This window comes from Microplitis mediator, chromosome 9 (genome assembly GCF_029852145.1).
Source record: "Microplitis mediator isolate UGA2020A chromosome 9, iyMicMedi2.1, whole genome shotgun sequence".
Taxonomy (NCBI): domain Eukaryota; kingdom Metazoa; phylum Arthropoda; class Insecta; order Hymenoptera; family Braconidae; genus Microplitis; species Microplitis mediator.
In genome coordinates this window covers 8,637,772-8,659,565 of record NC_079977.1, presented here as the reverse complement: position 1 = coordinate 8,659,565, position 21,794 = coordinate 8,637,772, and the positions used below count along the sequence as shown (strand labels likewise).

Sequence of the window (21,794 nt, the reverse complement as noted above, 5' to 3'; positions counted from 1 at the left end):
ACTTTCTATGGGACAACTATATAGACTGTTAAGGGCATTCTCCGACAGAGCCCCCTAATTTTTTAAATATTCAATGACCTTGAACTGTCATAACAGTATTAAAATTTTATTAATTGATTTAAAAAAATTGAAGCATTAATTGAAAAAAGGACAACGCAGTTACAATTTCGCCGAAGTATAGATTTTTTAAAAAATTACTCACAGTTAAAATCAATAAGGAGTTAAACGAAGTTTATTAAATAAATTTTCGCCTAACAAATTTGACATTCCAAATTATAATATTGACATGAAGATTTTACTGACATTTATTTAACAAATTTTGTTTAACTCCTAATTCATATCAACTGTAAATAATTTTTTTTCAAATCTATGTCTCGACGAAATTGTAACTGCGTTGCCCTTTTTTCAATTAATGCACGGAAAATAAATTGTAGTAGTGGCAACAACAACTGGAGTTCCATTTACCACAGGCTGTAGTATGACATGAGACAACTTCAAATTGTGATTAGATTTACTGCAATATTGTAGTTGAGTGTCAACTATCGAAAAAAGTAATACATGCCACAGCATGCGGTATTTGTAACTCTAACTGTAGTTCAATTTACTCAATATGCGGTTACGTAAAAATAAACGGTATATAACCTAAAATTTTTATAAATTATTTTTAAAAATCACTTACTGAGTTATTTCTATATACTAAACATGGTAATTATTTACAAGTGGTGCCCACCCATGCTAGGCCATATTAAATTTTTTTTTTAAATTGTTCGTTTTTTTATGTACTTTAAAAAAAAAAATACATCAAAAACATCAAAAAAGATAAAATAGAAATTTTATCCAATAACATGAAAGCCAATTTTTTTTCCAACTTTTAAAAGTAAAAAAGCTATCGAAATTTTGATTTTTTTTTTCACGACATTTTTTATCATAAAATTAATTATTTAATTTTCAATAAATTGCCAGATGATTATTTATGAGACGTTGTAATAAACATATATACACAACAGATTAACCCCAAAATGGCGAAATAGCGAGAACTGCTGCTTCTGTAGTAATCTCAACTCCCGCCTGGAGTATTTGTTACTGCAGTGTGCAGTAGAATTAACCGCAAGATAGGAGTAAATTCAACTTATTAACTTAGTAAAATTTGACGCATATTTAGTAACTGTTATCATTTATATGATATTTGTAACTACAAAAACATTTACTGCAATCTTGTAGTAAATGATACTACAATTATTTTCCGTGTGCTTAAACTTTTTTTTAATTAGTTATCAAAATTTTAATGCAGTTATTACAATTGAAAGTCATTGAATATTTTAAAAAATGGGGAGGGGGGCACTATTTGAGAATGGCCTTAAATTAACATGTGAGTATTTTTAAACACGGCATACGAATCGTTATTCTGACGATACGTCATGTGAAGATACATTGAATAGTCTTTGACGATATTTTTCCCTCCGTGTACATGAAATTTATATGCGGTTTATAGTGAGCGTACCATAAGTAGGTTCGCTTTTAGGTGTGCTATAACGAGACTTTATTGTTAATTCATACTTTAATTATTAATATTGCTAAAAATTTATAAAATATCGTTCTCATATATAATTACAAGAAAGGAAATTAAATTTCCTACACCTTTTCTTTTTTTCTTCGTTAAAAAGTACTTTAAATTAAATTACTTGAAAGTTAGTGTCATTTAAAAAAACGGATAATTGTTTTTAATTAAGTATTAATATTTTTTCTAATAAATTTGGAATGGCTATATCTTTTAAATTATTGATTTCATAAAATTTCTTATTCATACTGAAGTTATAGAGACTAGAATTACCTTTCTAACTATTACAAATAAACTGTAATATTGCATTATTACTGAGATATTACTAATTAAAAAATTATTTTAAATTGAAATTTGCATATCAAAGTTTATAGAGTACTTCGGCTGTTAACCTTTCTGAAAATATATTAAATGAACGTATGTTATTTATGATCATTAAAAGGAAATATAATTTCCTGCAACTTTGTTTTCCATGAAACGTGCTCTAAAATTAATCCTTAAAAATTAACAACCCTTTGAACTATTCAACAACTTGTTTTCAAGCATATAAATTATTTATATCACGAAATATTTACTTGGAACCACACAAAATCAATTAAAGTCAACTAAATAAAACAACCACGTCTATTCAGGACAATCAATAACTTTTTTTTTAAAGTCATTATTATTTAATAATGATTTTATTTGTGTACGTGTTATAGGTACTTTAGAAATAGTGCCATGCTCGCATGTCGGTCACATCTTCAGGAAACGTTCGCCATACAAATGGAGAAGTGGAGTAAACGTGCTCAAGAGAAATAGTATTAGATTGAGTGAGGTGTGGTTAGATGAATATGCACAATATTATTATCAACGTATAGGTCATGATAAGGTTAATATTCATGTATATTTTAATTAAATTATTTTACTATTTACGAATAAGGTAAGTGACCCAGTTTCTGAACTTTTAAAGATTGCGGCTGACGTTTATAAAAATATATGTGATAATATCAGTTATAAAACAAAAAAATTAAATGTTTTATCAGTGACCTCTTCAAGCATTTCATCCTAAATTTTTAATAAGTTTTATTATTTGTGAAAAAAGTGATCGATTTCAAATCATTCATAAAAAATTCATTTTCATGGACCCAGTTTATGACTATTAATAATTAATGTTGCGGTTTTTAATCATCGTGACCTAGTTATTGACCCTCAAATTAAACCAAATGTTGATTCCAAATAGTACATTACACATCTAGGGAAGTAAAGTAAGAAATGTCTCAGATCACATGTAACTATTGGCCAAAGCGAAGCCGAGGTCAACAAACATGTGATCTGAGGTTTTCTTATTTACTTCCCGAGGAGTGTATACTATTTTTCTTCTCGGCGGAGGCGGAAAGCGACAACTTCGTTTTGCACAGACGAAAGTTGACGCTTTCCGCCCGGAGGTGAGAGTGAGAAATAGTATTTTACACACCTAGGGAAGTAAAGTAAGAAATGTCTCAGATCACATGTAATTGTTGGCCGAGGCGAAGCCGAGGTCAACAAACATGTGATCTGAGGCTTTCTTATTTACTTCCCGAGGAGTGTATACTATTTTTCTCCTCGACGGAGGCGGAAAGCGGCAACTTCGTTTTGCACAGCGGGACGAAAGTTGACGCTTTCCGCCCGGAGGTGAGAAAAGATAATTTTTGATGCAAGTTATTATTACAACAAAAACAATTAAATAAATTAAAGTTATCGATAGTGTAATACTTTGAATATAATTATTTTATTTTTTTTTTTTACTTATTTTGATAACAATACAGTAACAATAGTAATACGATTCGAATATCAACATTTGTTGTTTATAATTACATACACTGTAAAAAATTAGCGGAGTAAACGTGGATTAAATCCGGAGTGAATGCAGAGCGGATGACTGTATATTTATTTAATCCCTTCAGAGTGAAATTCATTTATAAGGGAGTTTACTTTAATATTGAAACTCCAAATTGAAGTGGATGCGGATTTAAATAAAATCCAGTTCACTCGAAAATTGATCCGCTTAAAGATCAACCCCCCTCCCCCTTTACCCCCGTATGCAGAGTGATTTTTTCTCAAACTCCGAAACTCTGAGTGACGGAGTGACTTTAGATTTAAATAAAATCCGTAATAACTTCGAATTCACTCCCAATTTCTGTAGTGTATGATATTGATGTTCAAAACTTATTGTTTGAAAAGTAATATTTATTATAATTGTAACGAAAAATTTATTGAAACAAAAAATTCAATCATTGTTGATATAACATTGAATTCTGAATAACAACGTTGTAAATATTCAGAACATACTAAGTATATTTACGAATCATGCAAACTTTAATTTTGAAAGACGTAATAATAAATAAACATTTTTTCATTATTCACATGTAAGTTCAAAATTAAATATTTAACATCAGATTCCGATTGAATTATTCTTAATTTGCGGATAATTATAACTTTCTACATAACTCAAAAATCCGAAGTTCCGAATTATTAAATTCGTTAATCAAAAAAATGTTTAAAAGTTCAGGAACCGGGCCACGGTCGATTACTGATTTTCTATCTTATATATTAATTTTAATTTAACTTAAAATTATATTAAATAACCCAAGTAATTTCTAAAATATAATATTGCAATAGGGTAATTACGGAGACGTGTCGGAGCGTAAAGATTTAAGGAAGAAACTTGGATGTAAGTCATTCAAATGGTACCTTGACAACGTATACCCGGAGCTGTTTATTCCAGGAGAAGCTGTTGCTTCCGGCGAGGTATAAACTTTAATATTTAAACTTAATATTATGCATTTATATATTTGTATATCATGTCTCGTACATATCGTTGAATATTATGCGATCATTAAAATAAGTTTTTCAGTTTAATCCGTCAGATGCAAATGACAACTTTGATATTAAGTACAACGTTATGCTATGGAGCATACAAATTATTGAATTCACGTGCTTTGAACTATCGTTGTTTGAATTAAGCTGACTTAGAGGCTTTCATTCTATTACATTATGAATTATCATGCTTATTATGACTAAATCTTATCAAAGCTGATTGATGATTAGTTCAAAATAATACCAATACACGTTAAATCTTCCAATACCATTTACATGAAATTAATGAAGGATTAATTATATAAATGTATACATGCTCATAAGAAGATTATATAAATATGTTTTTTTCCATACTTTTTAATTATTTCAGAGTCTATTCAATCGAATGATTTGAAAATTATAGGAAAGTTGATGGCTATTAAGATCTTTCGATTACCGCAAAAATAATTCAAATCGGTTAGTTAGTTAAAAAGTTATAGGGTTCACACCTACATAACCACTCATATATACAGACACTCGGACATGATCCTGAAAATAGTCAGAATAGTTTGCTACACGGAAAAAAAAAGAACTGTCACTGCAACAGGAATGTACTGCAGTATTTACAGGACTAGTCCTGTAGCAGCTACAGAGCTAGTCTTGTAGCAGCTATAGAAAAAATCCTGTTGCAACTACAGGATTAATTTTTTATTTTTTGTTAATATACATATTAAAGTATTATTAATTCACTTAATAACTATTAAATTTAATTATAATTAATTAATAAACTATTAAATAGATAGTAACAATAACTGAATTAATAATAATAAATGAAAAAATAACCAAATTCATATTTCTTAATATATGAAAATATAAATATATTTATTAATATATTTATAATTAAATTTATAGATTAAACCAATTAATTATTGGTAAATTATTAAAAGTAAACATTATTATTTTTTCTTCCATTTTCTTGAGTTACCAACACATTTAAATAATACTCTTGACACAAACCAGTTAAAAATGTGGTGACCAACAGTAGCAAATGAAAATTGATATCGAACCTACCCAATGTAGTAAAAAAATATTTTTCATCGGCGTTGATTCTCAATTCCAGTAATTCACATTATTATAATTATTACGAAGCCAAGACTATTCCTGTAACTGCACTAGGACTGATCTTGGGAATACTACAGGGATTTCCTGTTGCAGCTACAGGGACATGTCCTGTTGCAGTACCAGTTCATTTTTTCCGTGTAAGGACTCAACACATCGAAATCTTATGAAAATTCGATTTTTGAAAATCGGGGTGAAGACAATGACTTTTTGAATTTTTCGAAAATCGTTGATTTTCATAGCGGGATGTTAATAACCAAATTTTAAAGAGCAATTTTAGTTACTTATATTTTTGAGAATATATGAGATAAATTCATAGTTTTTAAAGTCATTGAAAAGAAATGAAATTTTTAAATAATTTTTAATTAATAAATTTAAAAATAAATAATAATTTAAATTAAATATTTAAATATTAAATTACTAAACGGACAAGCGAATTATTTTCAACTCACTCAATCTCCAATGTGAGTATTTTTTGCGTTTAAATAATTTTACACAGGCGAGAGCGTAGGAATTAAAATAAAAAAGTCAGGACAAAAAGTTTAATTTTTTTTTTGTTTCTAAAAAAAGTTTTTATAATTTATAGAATAGCCTAGTGCAATAATTATTTTAATACGCGTCGTTGGATTCTTCATATTTTGAATAATTTTTTTTTATATATTATTTTTATATAATTTTATTTTAAAGTAAATGGAACCCGACACTCAGTACTCAGACATTTCAATGTTTTATATTATAAATTTAATTTAATTTACTTTTTCATTTATTTATTTATTCGTAAGTTTTTTTTTGCTACACAAATTCATTTTTTTTCTGGATCCTGGCCTCGTCTGAATCACACAACCTAGAGTCTCTCTTGAGAATTTATAGTCAACGTAAACATAACTCTGTTCCGAGTATATATAACGGAGTAGTATAGCCAGTGAGTACAATTCGGAATTGTTTTGGGTTCCACTCTACCCCGGAAATGTGTGTGGACTACACGTTAATAATTTTAAATATCACAGAAATCTTAACAGCGTCCGGTAAAATGTGATTTCCGGTATATTATACGCTTTTTGTAGTAATTACTACTGTTATGAACAAGCTAATGTCTATGGAAACTAAAATTTCTAACACTTTCATAGGAATCCATTTAATTTTGCCCGTACGATTTTTTTCAGTGTTATAACTTTTAAACGACACATATTTAAGTAAAATAAAATACAATCATCAAACACAAAACTAAGAAGGATTAAATTTAAACTAAGCAATAAAATTTTGAAGATCAAAGAAAAGTTAGACGAAATGTCAAGTTTGCTGAGCGAGCCTTAGACAAATGCAACAATTCTGTGAAATCATTTATATGAGTAATGAAATATCATTTGAACCTCAAAAACATTCCTGATAATAATTAATTTTAATGTTTTTGTCGTAGATTAATTTTTTACACGTCCCTAAAGAAAATACTACCAACATATGCAAAATATCAATTTTATCTATACCCGTGTAAAAAAAATTCATTCCGGAAATGTTCCAAAAACATTCATCCAGTGAACGAAAATTGAGACAATTCTGAACATTTTTAAAACTTTGAAAAAGAGCAATTTTCAACTGGTGCAGGCTTTTCGTGCGCGTTTTATTTTTTTTTATTTTTTGGGTAAAAATATTTCGACAATTTTTTGGGTTTGAAGAACATTAAAAAAAAAGGAATTAACCCTCCGTCCGTCGCGTGGTCTCGTCATCCTTTGTTCGTCGTTCCCCCGCCATGTATTTAATATTTCGGTGTTGCCAAGTATCATAACTATGATTTTAAAAAATTAAAACCACCCAAGCGTATAGGACTAAATTTTTTTTTAATTTTTTAATAAAATAAAAATTTCATATTAAATAAAAATATTAAAGAAAGAGATAAATTAAATAAGCTGAAAATGAGTCGCTGGTGGTAACTAGCAACACTGCGCAGAAAATCCAAACAAATTCAACTCCCGAGTTTACTCGCGTCAGCGGCACATCGCCGCGGTTCTCAGGTTTTCTAACAAAAAAAAATTTTTTTTAAAATATTTAAAATATCGAAAAAATAATTATCATTCATTCATGCGATACGAAAACGTTCAGTAGAAGAACTCATAAAATTTCAAAAGACTAGGAAATTTTTTTTTCTTTTTAAATAATCTTTTAATACAAATTGCGGTGCTGCGCTCATAGCGCGACGGACGAAGGGTTAATTAAGAATTATAAACATTTTCGACTCTTACCAGAATTATTCAGGTATGAGACAAAATAAATAAAAATGATTTGAAAATATTTATGAACATTTTATGACTTTTATTAGAACTTTTTGGAAAAGTTTTTTTACACTTTTCGGACTCGTTCAACAATAGTTCCAAAAATAAGTGATTGGAGCTAATTCTGAACTTATTATGAACTCACAAAATTGTTAATTCAAATCATTTTTGCTTAAAAAATTTCCAAAAAAATAATATTAACCCGCAAAGAAAAGTCCACGCTAGTTGAAATTTTTTCGCACTTTTAATTATTTTAAAGTTCCAAACATATTCAACTCAAAGTTCAGAACTGTATCAATTTTGGAAGTCACTGTCAGGAATGTTTTTGTAACATTTTTGGAACGAATTTTTTTTTATACTAATTTTTTTGTCTGTAAAATATTTTACTGAAATTTTTTGCTTGGGCCAAAGGCAATCGCTACCAATAATACAAAATATTAAATTCAAAGACACAATCGTTATAAAAATATCAAAACTGTTAAAATCTTTGTTTATAGATTAATTAATTTTTTTTTTGCTGCATGAGTCTAAGGCAAATGCTACTAACGATAAAAGCTTGAAAACGTTCTTGACATTTTTAATCTTTAATCCTTTTTCCTGTAGATTCAATTTTATCTACAAACCTAAGGAAATTGCTATTAAAAAATGCAAAATATCCATTTCCTTCGTTTTTGGTTAATTAAATTAAAAATTAAAATGAGTGTCATTGGTAGCATTAAATATTTCATACCAGTTTTAAGTATTTACTAAATGAACTCTAAATTATTAAAAATTTATGAAGAATCCTTGGTACTGAAAAATAAATTACTTTTCTCTCTTATGAGTACATTATAAATTTATTTCACCGCATTGATCTGAACATCATACATATGAAACGATGCAATCAATAATTAAATAAATTAATGATTTATCACAATGAATAATGTATATAAATACATTATTAAAATATATAAATAAAACTCGGAAAGTTTTCATTTAAAATGCTAAGTAATCCAATCAACTTTAATCAATTCTTTTAATGCTGCGCCATATGCCACAACCGACCGAATACGAACACACGCACAAACACTCATACAAAAATATATGAAGCTATAAAGCTCTATAGGTATACTTAGGTCACTAATAATTTATCCATACATGTTCATTAATAATCTCCATCTGCAAATGAAAGCCTCCAGGTCATTTTAATTCACTTTTTCATAGCTAATTCACCTACAGAAAACTCATGAGCCAGAAAAAGGAAGAAGATGCTGGACCGAGACCTGTGGAACTTCATCACTGCCGACGACTATAAACGATGAATCATTATTTTTTTTTTCCTTTTTTACACAGAGACCTTATGTATATATAGATATATAGGTTGAGATTGAGACAGAGATAGAGATTGAGAGTTATGAAGCAGCATCCAGCAATTCACCAAGACCCAAGACCAATTCTACCAGACTTTATTCTATAGTTTTGTAGACTGACTACGTAAGCTAAATTTTTAGCGTACACAGTAATCCGGATTTGCTGATATTACCTTATCATATAAGTGTCACACGTTTACTATCTACCTTCATTACAGATATATTTGCCACATTTCCTGTTACTCAATAATAATAATCATATAAATGTATTTTTTATGTTTTACATTTTTTTTTTTAATATTGAATCTTTTATTAATATCAAGAGAAAAAATATTGCTATCACTATTTAAATAAATTAGTGCACACCTCGAACACATAGAATACCAAATATTCACTAATTACAATACGTGACGTCTAGACAATACATTAGAGAAAATTATCAATTTATTGATCGAAAAAATTATTTTAAAAAAGTAATATTGTTAAACTTTGTTACTTAATATTCTAATTTATTACACTGACAAAAAGTTAACTTGATTAAAGAGAAAAAATCTTGAACCAAGAATACCATTTTAAAGAAAATGATTTTCTTGAATCAAGAGAAAACATTTTTGAGTCAAGTCATTAGTTGAGATAATGGAATTTAAAAATTCATTATTATTGTTGTTACTTCAACATTGTTAAATAAAATCGTCATTTTCTATGATGATTACCATATTATTATGGCCATTTTTTATAGTTGGATTAGCGAGACTTTACGTTTCAGATATTTTCGGTTTTTTGCCTCCACCATCTAAATTTAATACCTAAGGCAGGTGCCTCGATGGTGGGAGTAAAAAACCGATAATATCTGAAACGCAAAGTCTCGCTGGTCCAACTATATTATACTATGAGGTTATATCGCTAGCTCGTGAAAGAGAGAAAGAATAGTAACAAAACATAATACGATAGACAAGAAGAAAAAGAATATCAGTTAATTTAGTCAACTTGCCGTCAATTATATTTTTAATTTACTTATTATAAATTGACGATAAAAATTTTTCGATAATTACTTTTACTGGGGTTCTTTTCGATCAAAATTTAAAACTGATACCAAAATAACAAGACTAATTAATTTATTCTTGAGAAGTATTGTGTTAACAAGAATTTAAAAACGTAAAAACCGGCTGATATCACTGAAAATAAAAATTAAATTCAACTTTTTGACATTAATATCAAAGTTTATGGACTTAGAATAAAATTATATTCATTTAGTATCCCTAGTAACACGTGTTTGAGCAAGATTCTGAAGTAAGTATTTTGAGCAAGACCCCTAGCTGCTAGTATTTTTTTCTACGTATGTGTCTTTCGCAACATCGTGTATCAAGAAACCTATGTCAAGATTTGTGTATCTCTTGCTCATGGTAACGTACGCAAGAATATTAAAGATATCTTGAACACGTGTAAAGAAACAGTGTCTGACGCATTTCTTGCACCAGTAACTTACAGTAGGTACTTACGCATGGCTTGCTCAAGATCTGTTCGGCTCAAGGTCAATTTTGAGCCTTGAGCAAATCTTGAGCAAGCCATGCGCAACTATTTTCAACTATAGTCTTCCTCCAGAATTGAGTTATAATCTGGCTCAAATTTCTTGTGTAAGGCTTGTACTAGGCTTGCAATTTAAATCTGGTCACAAGTATCTGCAGCAAGACACATACGCAGAAAAAGACATTAGCACCTATCGATCTTGAGAGCAGACTTGCTCAAGAATTGAAACAGATTGTTATATGGGCAGAGTGTGGTATTTATAACAATGTCGCTATTGTAACATTTTAGCGTATTATATCAACAGTATGTTCGATTTAATTTGCGTTAATCAGTGAAAAATTTTTAAGTGAGAATAGGGCTAAACGCTTCGCGTTTGAGGTGCGCGAAAAATTTTTAGTTACTTGACTTCTAATTTTTGAAGTCGATATTAAATAATTATTTATTTAATTACTTGATAAAAAAATAAGTAATGTATAACATATTGGTCTCTTGATATTAATGAATGACTAAAAAATAATTGTTTAATACACATTAATAATGATTAATGAAACTACAACTAATGAATAACTAACAAATAGATTCGTAATCTCGGCGAGGGTGGAAGCACTTGTTTGGATTCACCAGCTCGTAAGTCCGATTTACACAAACCGGTGGGTTTGTATCCTTGCCATCGACAAGGCGGCAATCAGGTAAAAATACGAGCAATGAAATGAATTATTTTTGTTTTTATAGGTCATCTAATGCGCCATATCATTTAAAACTAACTCCCGTGGACTTAATTTTTTCGTTACTACATTTGTTTTATTGTTTATTAACTTAATTTAAGAGCAGATTTATTAGTTTTTAAAATTGACGGTTATGATATGCGAGTACAATTGGGTATTAGTTATTGTTACTGGTTACTTTATTGGATTAAATTTAAATGCAGATAAGACACCTCGATAAAGACGTGTGTATAGACTCGTCAGGCAAACCCGAAGACCTTCACCAACCGGTAGGGCTGTGGCCTTGTCACCGTCAAGGCGGTAATCAGGTATCCCATGATTACACTGCACGGAAGTTATTTAAATCATAAATTTTAAATTAAACCGGGGCATTCGGATTTAACATTTATTCATACTACAACAGAAATTTAAGGGCTATTTTCCTAACAAAAATTACCAACATTCAAAACACTGTGACTTTGGTTTGAAATCATCGTATTGAAATAAAAATCAATTCGTTTTCAAGTTTCAAAAATATACTTTCCAATCATATTCGTAAAAAAAAACGTTCATTTATAATCATATAAAAAAATTTCAACTCGGTACTTAACTAGATTTTGCAAAAAGTTTTATCCCAGATAATTAAATTGTGTCGATTATTTATTCGATTAGAAAAAAATTTTTTTTAACGTTAAACTAATCAAAAACTTTTAGTTACTAAAGGAACATTTGGAACAAAAATCTCAAAAATCGATTTTTGTCAGTTGACACGTTATTTCTAAACTACGTTTATATGATGATTTTTTCATAAGTTAGTTTTATTAAATTACAAAAAAATTTTTAACTCCTTTCGCAAAAATAAACTTCAAACTAATTCTATCGTAAATTTAATAGATTAAATCTTTTAATTGTAATTCTAAAAATTTTATTACATTCATTTCCAATGAACTCACTTAGAAACTTATTATTGTATCTCTAATTTCCTTTTTTTAAATTTTCTTTTGTCAATTTTTTTGCATTTTATTAAATTTGTATTTAAATGAAATCATGGCTTTATTAAAAATTCTTACAACTAAAAAAAATCATATCGTTTGTATGCTGACTTCAATATCAAACTTCCAATTTTTTCTCTAAAATTGCAGCGAAATTAAAATATTTTTTTCAAAACATTTTTTAAATTCCAATCTGATAATTTTAACCAAAGTTACAAAATTATTAAGTTCCGTAATTTTTTTTAACGATTGTAAGAAATAAAGAGTACTATTAATACAATAGATGATTTTTTTTTGTACAGAACTGGACTAACGTTTTTAATTATCTAGATTTATACAAAAAAATGAGGTTGGTCGGGAGTTGGTTTTAATTTAGTTAAATTACTGCATGCATAATTTCAACTAATGCTTGAAATAATAAAATAAAAAATAAAAAAATTTATTAAATGCCTTAAAAGCTTTAATTATATTTACCTAACATTTAATAAGTATAAATAAAACGTGACACATTGAATCACGTTAATCTTCGTCTTACTCGCGCGTCGTAATCACCAGCAAACTCTAATCAGTCTCGAGTCATCATCAATCCTTAAGTGTCGAGTAACACGAACATACTAAGTACAATATACAACCATCTTTACTTTGTGATGTTACATCTACAATCACCATAATCACAATAATAATAACAATAATGGAAATAACAATAATTATAGAAGAGAAATAGTCACATTTATAATTACTATCTTATAAACATTTTAAATTGCGACGCATCCTTTTAATTAATTGTCGACTTAACTCACCATTACCACCCGTTGTGTAATACTTTATTGCAAAAGTTATCTTAATACTTATTTATTTATTTTACGTGACTATTATCATGTCTTTATCATATTTATTTATTGCTTTTTTTTTGCCATTAAAGCTTAAGCATGATGCATGTTTTTATTCATTTATTTATTTATTTTAGTAAACTTAAGTTACAAATAGCGGCATAAAATATATATTGATTGAAAAATGTTTTTAAATAATTATTTTTTTGACCCACTGTGAGCTGTTTCTTAAATTAAACTCCGATTAATTTTTTTTTCGTTAAATTCCGAAATTATGTTAAACATTATTGAAATTTTCAAATATTACAAATTTGAAATTTTTTTTCTAGATATTTGAAAAAATTTATGAAATTCTCTAGACAATTTTTTATTTTTGCAAAATTTTCCAGTAGGTGTTATTTTTTATCTTCGTGTTCCAGAAGTTTTCAGAAGGTCAAAAAATTTTCCATAATGCGCTAAAGAGTTTTTGAAATTTCTGAATAGTTTTGATAAAAGATTTTGTGTTTTTTACTCTATGAAAAATTAATGTATGATAAAAAAAAAAAATTTATCAACAAGATTGAGTTCGAAAACTTGAGTTTAAAAGGCCGCTCAAAATTTCTAACAACTCTTTAAATATTAAGCAAATCGAGTCTTTATTTTTACGAATTTTTTTTTATTACGGTGAGCGTTACTATATAAAAAAGTAAATGATCTGAAAATTTTACATGAAAATATGAATTTTTTGAACGTCGCATAAAATTATAAAAAATTCTGAAAATGTTGAAATTCGTGCACGTTCTTTTAAAATTCATATTTTTATGTAAAATTTTCAGGAGACAATCTACTTCTTATATAGTAACATTCATCATAGTAATAAAAAAATTCAAAAAAAGATGGATTCGATTCACTTAATATTTGAAAAGTTTTCATAATTCTTGAGTGACTTTTTGAAATGAAGGTTTGAACTCAAACTCTGACCAACTTTTCAAAAGGTAAAAATGAAAAATGAAATAAAAATTTTTTTTGAACCACTCGTGTATGAATTCATAATTTTTATCAAATAAAAATAGTTAAAATCATAAATAAATATTATATCAAATAAAAAGTGGAGAATGTAGAGATTTGATTGGATGATATCTAATTGACATGAGAAATATTTGATCTATTTCCGTTACCACTTGAATGTAATTATCGATGTCTGATGTATGATGCTCATTAACTTCGAACTGAAACTAGAGAATGGATAATAAAGTTACGGCTAATTTGATTCGGCGGTGAAACTTGAAGCATTTTCATTTTATTATTTTTCATCAATAATTTTTTAATTATTAAAAAATATAGAAAAAATTCCTATTGAAATTACACAGAAGTAGGTCAATTGCTTTTAACTAAATAAATTATATAAAATTATCATAGTTTTTTTAAAATGTTATCATCGATTAATATTTCATGCCGCTATTTAAATAAATAATTTTAGTATGTATTATTGAAGACTTTATTTAGACTTTTATTCGCCACTTTTAATATTTTTCTTATTATTTGAATTTACATTGACATGAATAATAAATTACAAAAATAATTCTAATAATTACTATAAGTAACAATTAACGTATTAAATTCAGCAAAAATATTAAATTCAATTAAAATTCAGGACTCGAAAAACCTCGAATGTATAGTCGATGGTTCGAGTCCATCTCATGGTCTTTTTTCATCAAAATTTGAATTAAATATTTATTGTCTCTTAAAGAAACAGTTACTTACAGTTACTATCAATATCAACTATTCAATTTAAATATAAAAAAAAATCAATTAAAAGTCTAAATCAATTAATATTTAGTTTAAAAAAAAAATTACCGACTAAAGATTAATAAAAAAAATTTTAGTATTTAAATATGAGTGGATAAATGTTAATGAATAATTATTTTATTTAGTACTGGATGCTGAGTAAAACTGGAGAAATACGTCGTGATGAATCATGTTTAGACTACAGCGGCACTGATGTCATTTTGTATCCTTGCCATGGTAGTAAAGGAAACCAACAATGGATTTACAATCCTCAGGTATTTATTACTAATCGATTCAATCAATTAAGCTGTAATAATCATTATTATTATTATTATTATTATTATTAATGATAATTATTATGTTTATCATTATTATAATTTAAATCCAAGTAAAAAATGACTTTGAAATAGACTCTAAATCGGATTGTAAAGTCGGCGGTTAGAGTCTAGTTCATGGCTAATTTTTAAAACCCTGGTGGATCCGAATTACGGTAATATCCCGATTTTTGCCGCCTTTTACTGTAAAAGACAGTATTTGTATGGCAAATTTGCCGCAATTTACGGGAATTTTCAGTAACATAGATCATTTACGGTATTTTACGGCGGTTTACGTTAAAATGCAGCCATCAACCGTAAATCGCGGCCTTTTTACCATAAGCACCACATACTTTTTTGTTTTTACAGTTTTTGCAGTGCAATATTTCACTTTAGGTAAAATACCGCAGACTTGCCGCAATTTTACGGTAAACTACCGGCCTCTTACTGTAAATTAACGGGAAAACTACCGTACTATTGCCGTGGAATACCTTAATTTTGCCTATAATTACCGCACGGTTACCATAGAATACCGTATTATATCGTAAAAAACCGTAATTCTTCCGAATACTGTAAAGTACGGTAAATTAACGTTCGCTTACTGCAATTTACCGTAAAACTACCGTACTATTGCCGTGAAATACCGCACATTGATCTTAGAATACCGCATTTTACCCGAAATTACCGTAATTCTTCCTAATACTGTAAATTACGGTAAAGTGCGGGAAATTACCGCGCTCTCTTACTGTGATTTGCCATAAAATTACCACGCTATAGCCGCGAAATATCGTACATTTACCGTAGAATACCGCATTTCACCGAAAATTACCATAATGCTTCCGACTATCGTAAAGTATGGAAAATTGCGGTAAATTACCATTCCTTGCTGCGATTTTCCGTCAAAATACCGTACTATTGCCATAAAATACCGCACATTTACCGTAGAATACTGCAATTCTTCCAATCACCGTAAATTACGGTAAATTACCGTTCCCTTGCTACGATTTACGCAAAAACTACTGTACTATTGCCGTGGAATACCGTACTTTTGCCTTGAAATACCGTACGGTTACCGTAGAATACTGTATTATATCGTAAAATTCCGTAATTCTTCCGAGTATCGTAAATTACGGAAAATTAATGTAATTTATTAGAATTCGGATCCACCAGGGAAATAATTTATAACTAATTATTAATGTAATGATTTTTTTTTTTTAGACAAAACAAATAAGACATGGAAGCAGTGATAAATGTATGGCAATAACAGAAAGTAAACAACGATTATTAATGGAAGAATGTTCACCAAGTGCACCTCGACAAAAATGGTCACTAGAAAATTATAATTCATCAAAACTGTGATACCGATTGTCTCGTCGTAAATCATCATTATCATCATCATCGTCACTAATATCAAATCATAAAACCGACATTATTAAATCGAGGATATATCAACGTTATGCTGCCGTTAAATATCTGACGCATTAAATTTTTTGTTGTTGTTGAGATTTATTATTTTTAATGCGTTAAAATAATACGCACACATGAAAGTTTTGTAAATATTCCAATTTATAATTATAAAGATTATTAACTATAAGACATTAATTTAATTGATTAAGTAGATAATAATTGATAATTTGAAAGGTAAATTAAAAAAAAAAATATAATTACAGACAAATGAACTGTCGACTGCGTGGAATATTTTTTTAAAATTGAAGAATAAATGTATTACTGCGCATTATTTTCTCCTTGCGTACTAGTTACAATTATTTATTTATAATAATTATAATTATTAATAAACAATTGATGAAACTTTGCGCTAAATTTAAATTTAATGGCATTCGACGTTTCGTTTATCTTTTATTACCTTTCTTATTATCAAATAATTCAATGAATATATAATAAATATTAATAAAACTACGAATAAAAATAATAATATTTAAAGTTTAAGAATTCAAATTAATTTTTTTTCTCATGTATTAATAGTAACGGAACATTCCATTGTACATTCGTGTATATTACATTTAAATGCCAGTTTATCGACGTATCATTAGTTTAAAAAATATTTAGAAATTTAAAATAATCAAAATATTAATAAGAATTGAATAAAAAAAAACGATCTTTATTTATTTTATTCGGTGTTAGTAAATTTTTTGTTTAAATTTTATTAGAAATTACGTCGAGTTATACCGAAATTGTAATATTGTTAAATTATATACATATATATAATATATATTAGTTGGATTGCATCGAATTTATGAAATAAAAAAAAATAATCATAAGAAAAAATAATTATTAATTAAAATAAAAACAAATAATTAAAAAATGCCCGAATTAATGACTTCTCGTGTGCCAATAGCTTTAAAGTCGATGCAATCGTATAGCATTTAATTTTTACGTAATGTAAATTGATAAAATTCGGTAAAAATATATATTAATAAATAAATTAAATCTTTGGATAGATATACATTAATATATGAAGTGATTGATTCGTTTAAAAGAAGCGAGAGGAAGTTTGAACTCTATTTTTTTTTTAATTATAAATAGACTGGAGATGATTTTGAGTATAAGCAGTAGCTTCGAATTTAAGATTTTTCAAGTATGAATTTGAGCGCGAGTTTTTAAATTTGGAGAAATAGTAAAATGTTTGGATAAATTCTTTGTTTTTCAAAAGAACAGAGATAATTTTGAGTGGTTAAATAGTTTTCCTTGTGATTGTAATAATTAGAATTTGGATGTTAGACGAAATTGAGATTTTTTATTATTTTTCAAACGTAATTATCATCAATATTATTTTTATGTATCGATTAAATTTTTTTAAGTAAGATTGAACTTGTAGCTTCAAAAATTTTAAGTTTTTCATAATTTTTTTTTTTTTTTGCTGGAAGATTGTAACCCTAGCGTATCCACATTATGGTAAATTACCGTGTTGAACCGCTAAATATCGTATTTTACTGCAAACTTTCCGCAATTTAAAAAATCCATTTTTGAAATTTAAAACCCGAAATTCTCATAAAAAGTTTACATCTGGAAAGAAATTTGAAATTATTAAAATTTTTTAAAGTTTTTTATAAATTTTCCAGCTGTTTCAAAAATTTGAATCGAAAATTCCTTATAGTATCTTGAAATATTCATAATCATAAAATTCGAGTTCAGTTTTTATTTAGCATTTCTTAAAAAATCTAAAATACCTAAAGAAACTCTTTTTAAAATCTAAGCTCAAAGTTAAACAAAATTGGCCCTTGTCTAACTTAAATTTTTACCCGATTATCAATTAAAAAAAATTTTCTATGTCTTAGTATTAAAACAAACAAATTAATTAGTAATTAATTAACATTCAATATCTATTTTTTTTACGTTAACTAAAAATGTTTTTACAAAAAAAAATTTTTTTTTCTTATTGTTTTTTAAAAAGTGAATAAGAAGAAAAAAGTGAATGTTATTCCAAATTTCATTAATTTAATTAAAAACATATGAATATATATAAAATATATATAAATTAATGTCCTTGAATGTATGTAAATATAGTAAAAAATATATACATATATGGCATTTTATACATTTGGTGAAGCATATCTGTAAGATTTAAGATTTAAATTAAAACGAAATGTGAGCGTTAAAAATGTATGTAAGCTGAATTGATTAAACAGTCAATTAATTAATCAATTAATTAATGAACTAATTGATTAGCTGATTGATTGATTAATAAATAAAGAATGCGATAAATAATTATATCAAATGTGCCTTATTTTATGTATATGTGAATATAATTATCATAAATAATTATCATACTTATAAATCTACATGATATGCAAGCATTTATGTTAAATAAATAAATTGATGTTGTTTTATGTTAAAAATATATTGACCTTTTTATTTATTTAAGTGTTTATATATCTTTCCTACTTGTATTTTATTTATAAATTATCGCAATCAGTTATGATTTCGAATATCGATTTATGATTATTGATAATTTATTGGAGTTCTAGGTAATTGTGATTGTAATCGTACGTATAATTGTTATTGTTATTGTAGAAGAATTTAATTATCGATGAAATATTTTTTGTTTTTTTTGGAAGGAATTTTTTTAACATACGAAATTAAAATGAAAATCGCTCGTTATTCTCACGCATGCGGATTCCGTTAAAATTACAAAGAGGGTGATAAGTTCTACTAGATATTCCACTTGTTATTTTACTTCGACATATTTATAGTAAAATGCCATTGAAAAATTTATTAAAAATTTTTTTTTAATAAACATCAACTTTTGTATTTTTAAATTTAGTTTGAATTCACAAATTTATTTTCTCAGAGTTAAAAAAAACATTTTGAGAAAATTTTTTTAATAAATTCAAGTCACTGTTTAAATGTGATTTTTTTAATTTAAAAAAAAAATTGGATGGAATTTGTATTTTAATGGATCGTGAAAATTTATTTCAAGTTTGACATAAATTTCTGAATTCTCGAATGATCTTCACAAATTAATTTTTTGATATTAGATTTTCCTGAAATTTTTTATTCTTCCTTTAGTAATATTTTTCGTGACAAGAAAAAAAACAGACATAATTAAACTGTGAATATTTTAAATATTTTTGAGCAACCGCTCGAGTCGTCAAAAAATTTATAATTCAGCTGATAATTGAAATAAAAAACTTTCTTATGACTAATTCAACACTTTTTTCTGTCATACTAATCCGTTTCATAATAAATTTATAAGAAAAACGTTATGTTTTTCGGAATTGATAAATAATTGACTCTAAGCGATAAATGATGCACAATTTCTTCCTTTCAATATAGCGAAACATACTTACGTCTAAAGAAAAAACTTAAAATATAGTTTGAAGCATTTCTCTGTTGGTAAAAACTTAACTTTGTATAAATTTCCTCAAAACTCATAAATTAAATTGAAAATTTCCGAATTAGTTATCAAAAACTGTTACGATCGGTATGCATTGAAGTTTGATAATGAATATTTTTTAAACGCTTAATTTAATCGACTAAGCATAAGAGACCATTTTTGTAGAACATTTAATTTTCTACAAAAGTATGTATTGCTCATTTTTTTATCCTTATTTGTTCACGAGTAAAAAAATTCAGAAGCAAAAGACAAATGTATCTTAAAATAATCAAACTTCAATCTTCAAGATTTTTTAAATGGTGAAATTTACGATAAAAATGTAAGAAACCTTTTTTGAAGAGCGTTCAATTTTCCACAAAAAGTATATAATGTTTTGCTGTACGATCAATTAACGAGGGAAATATGAATTTGTTTCTAGTGGACTGAGGAAAAAATCAAAAACGGTAATGCGGAGGATCTTCCTATTGAAATTAAGAGCTCATTTTTGGTGAGAATTTTCTAGAGGTGTCTAGCAACCTATTTTTCAGTGTAACGAGTAAAAAAAAAATAGTCGATTTTTTTGACACACCCTAAAATATGTCATGTATGGCCATATATAATTCGTTTTTTCCGGGGACAAGGTAAAAAAAGAAATCTATTAAAAGAGGGTTTAATTGCAACTAAAAACGATCAAGAAGCTAAAAGTCCATAAATACGAATTTGTAGCAGTTTTAAAAAGAATTTATGGGACTTTCTAGACGCATTTTCTCTTCTAGTTTTATTGTTCTCTGCATTATTCTCTTTACTGGGCTAAGCCGTAAAGTCAAAACTTTGCAGCCTTCACACTGTATACTCGTTTTCATTAATGCATGGCCTCTCTGAACTGTGAAACCCAGACCAGACCGGGGGTCAGACATTAATAACAACAAGTGTACGTGTGTATTTTACTGGACAAAAGTAGAAAAAATATACTTTAAGAAAAAAATTTACATTTATCGACTGACGACTTTTACAATGTATCAACAAATTAAAACTGTCATCTAATTTACTATTACTATTCAAATACATGTATTAACTTGTATATTTCTCATTTTATTTTAACTCATTGTAAATTTTAAATAATATTAACTCTAGGGCCTTCGGCTCATGCATCGAATTTTACACGTCTTCGTAAACACGCGCCTCAAACCTTGGGCTCATGTCGCAACATCACGACTGTCAATAAATTTCTTTCTTGTAGCCGAGTGACATAAATATCTAATATTCTTTTGTGTTGAGTCTAAATACGTTCTATCTACATAAGGGTGTGTCAAAAAAAATGATTTTTTTTTTCACGTCTCATAGCTTCGAAAGTTTCTTTAGGACCTAAAAAAAATCCTTCTGAAAAATCAGTTTGATATTTCGAAAATATAAAAACTTTTGAGACTATAAGACCTAAACAAAAGAAATTTTTTTTTTTTACACAGCCTAATTTATGTATTAGGTTCACACAAGTCTAATTAATTTTTTAGTTATATTAAGTAGATTCAACTCTGGTTAATTTGAATTACGGTAAACTGAGGTAATTTACCGCGCTTTGTCGTAATTTACCGTCAAATACGGCATTTCTACGGCATAGTTGCCGCAATGTACGGTAATTTACAGTAATATACAGTATTTTATGGCGAATTGCGGTAAAACACGACAATTTAACGTAATTCGCGACATTTTTACCGT

At 27.4% G+C, this 21,794-nt stretch overlaps 1 protein-coding gene across 5 annotated transcripts in view; it reads left to right on the top strand.

The window, feature by feature from the left end:
- Positions 1-17,158, top strand: part of LOC130675058 (putative polypeptide N-acetylgalactosaminyltransferase 9) — a 207,098-nt gene extending 189,940 nt beyond the window's left edge. For 4 of the 5 annotated variants that reach the window (XM_057480516.1, XM_057480518.1, XM_057480517.1 and 1 more), the window contains 5 exons: positions 2,260-2,429; positions 4,199-4,327; positions 11,216-11,326; positions 15,077-15,205; positions 16,463-17,158. In XM_057480516.1, coding sequence (XP_057336499.1) covers positions 2,260-2,429; positions 4,199-4,327; positions 11,216-11,326; positions 15,077-15,205; positions 16,463-16,603 — 680 coding nt within the window. In that variant the 3' untranslated portion in view covers positions 16,604-17,158. Of the gene's footprint in view, positions 1-2,259; positions 2,430-4,198; positions 4,328-11,215; positions 11,327-11,565; positions 11,671-15,076; positions 15,206-16,462 lie in introns of all 5 variants that reach the window. The other variant, XM_057480520.1, reaches the window with a different exon arrangement.
- The last annotated feature ends 4,636 nt before the right edge of the window (positions 17,159-21,794 follow it).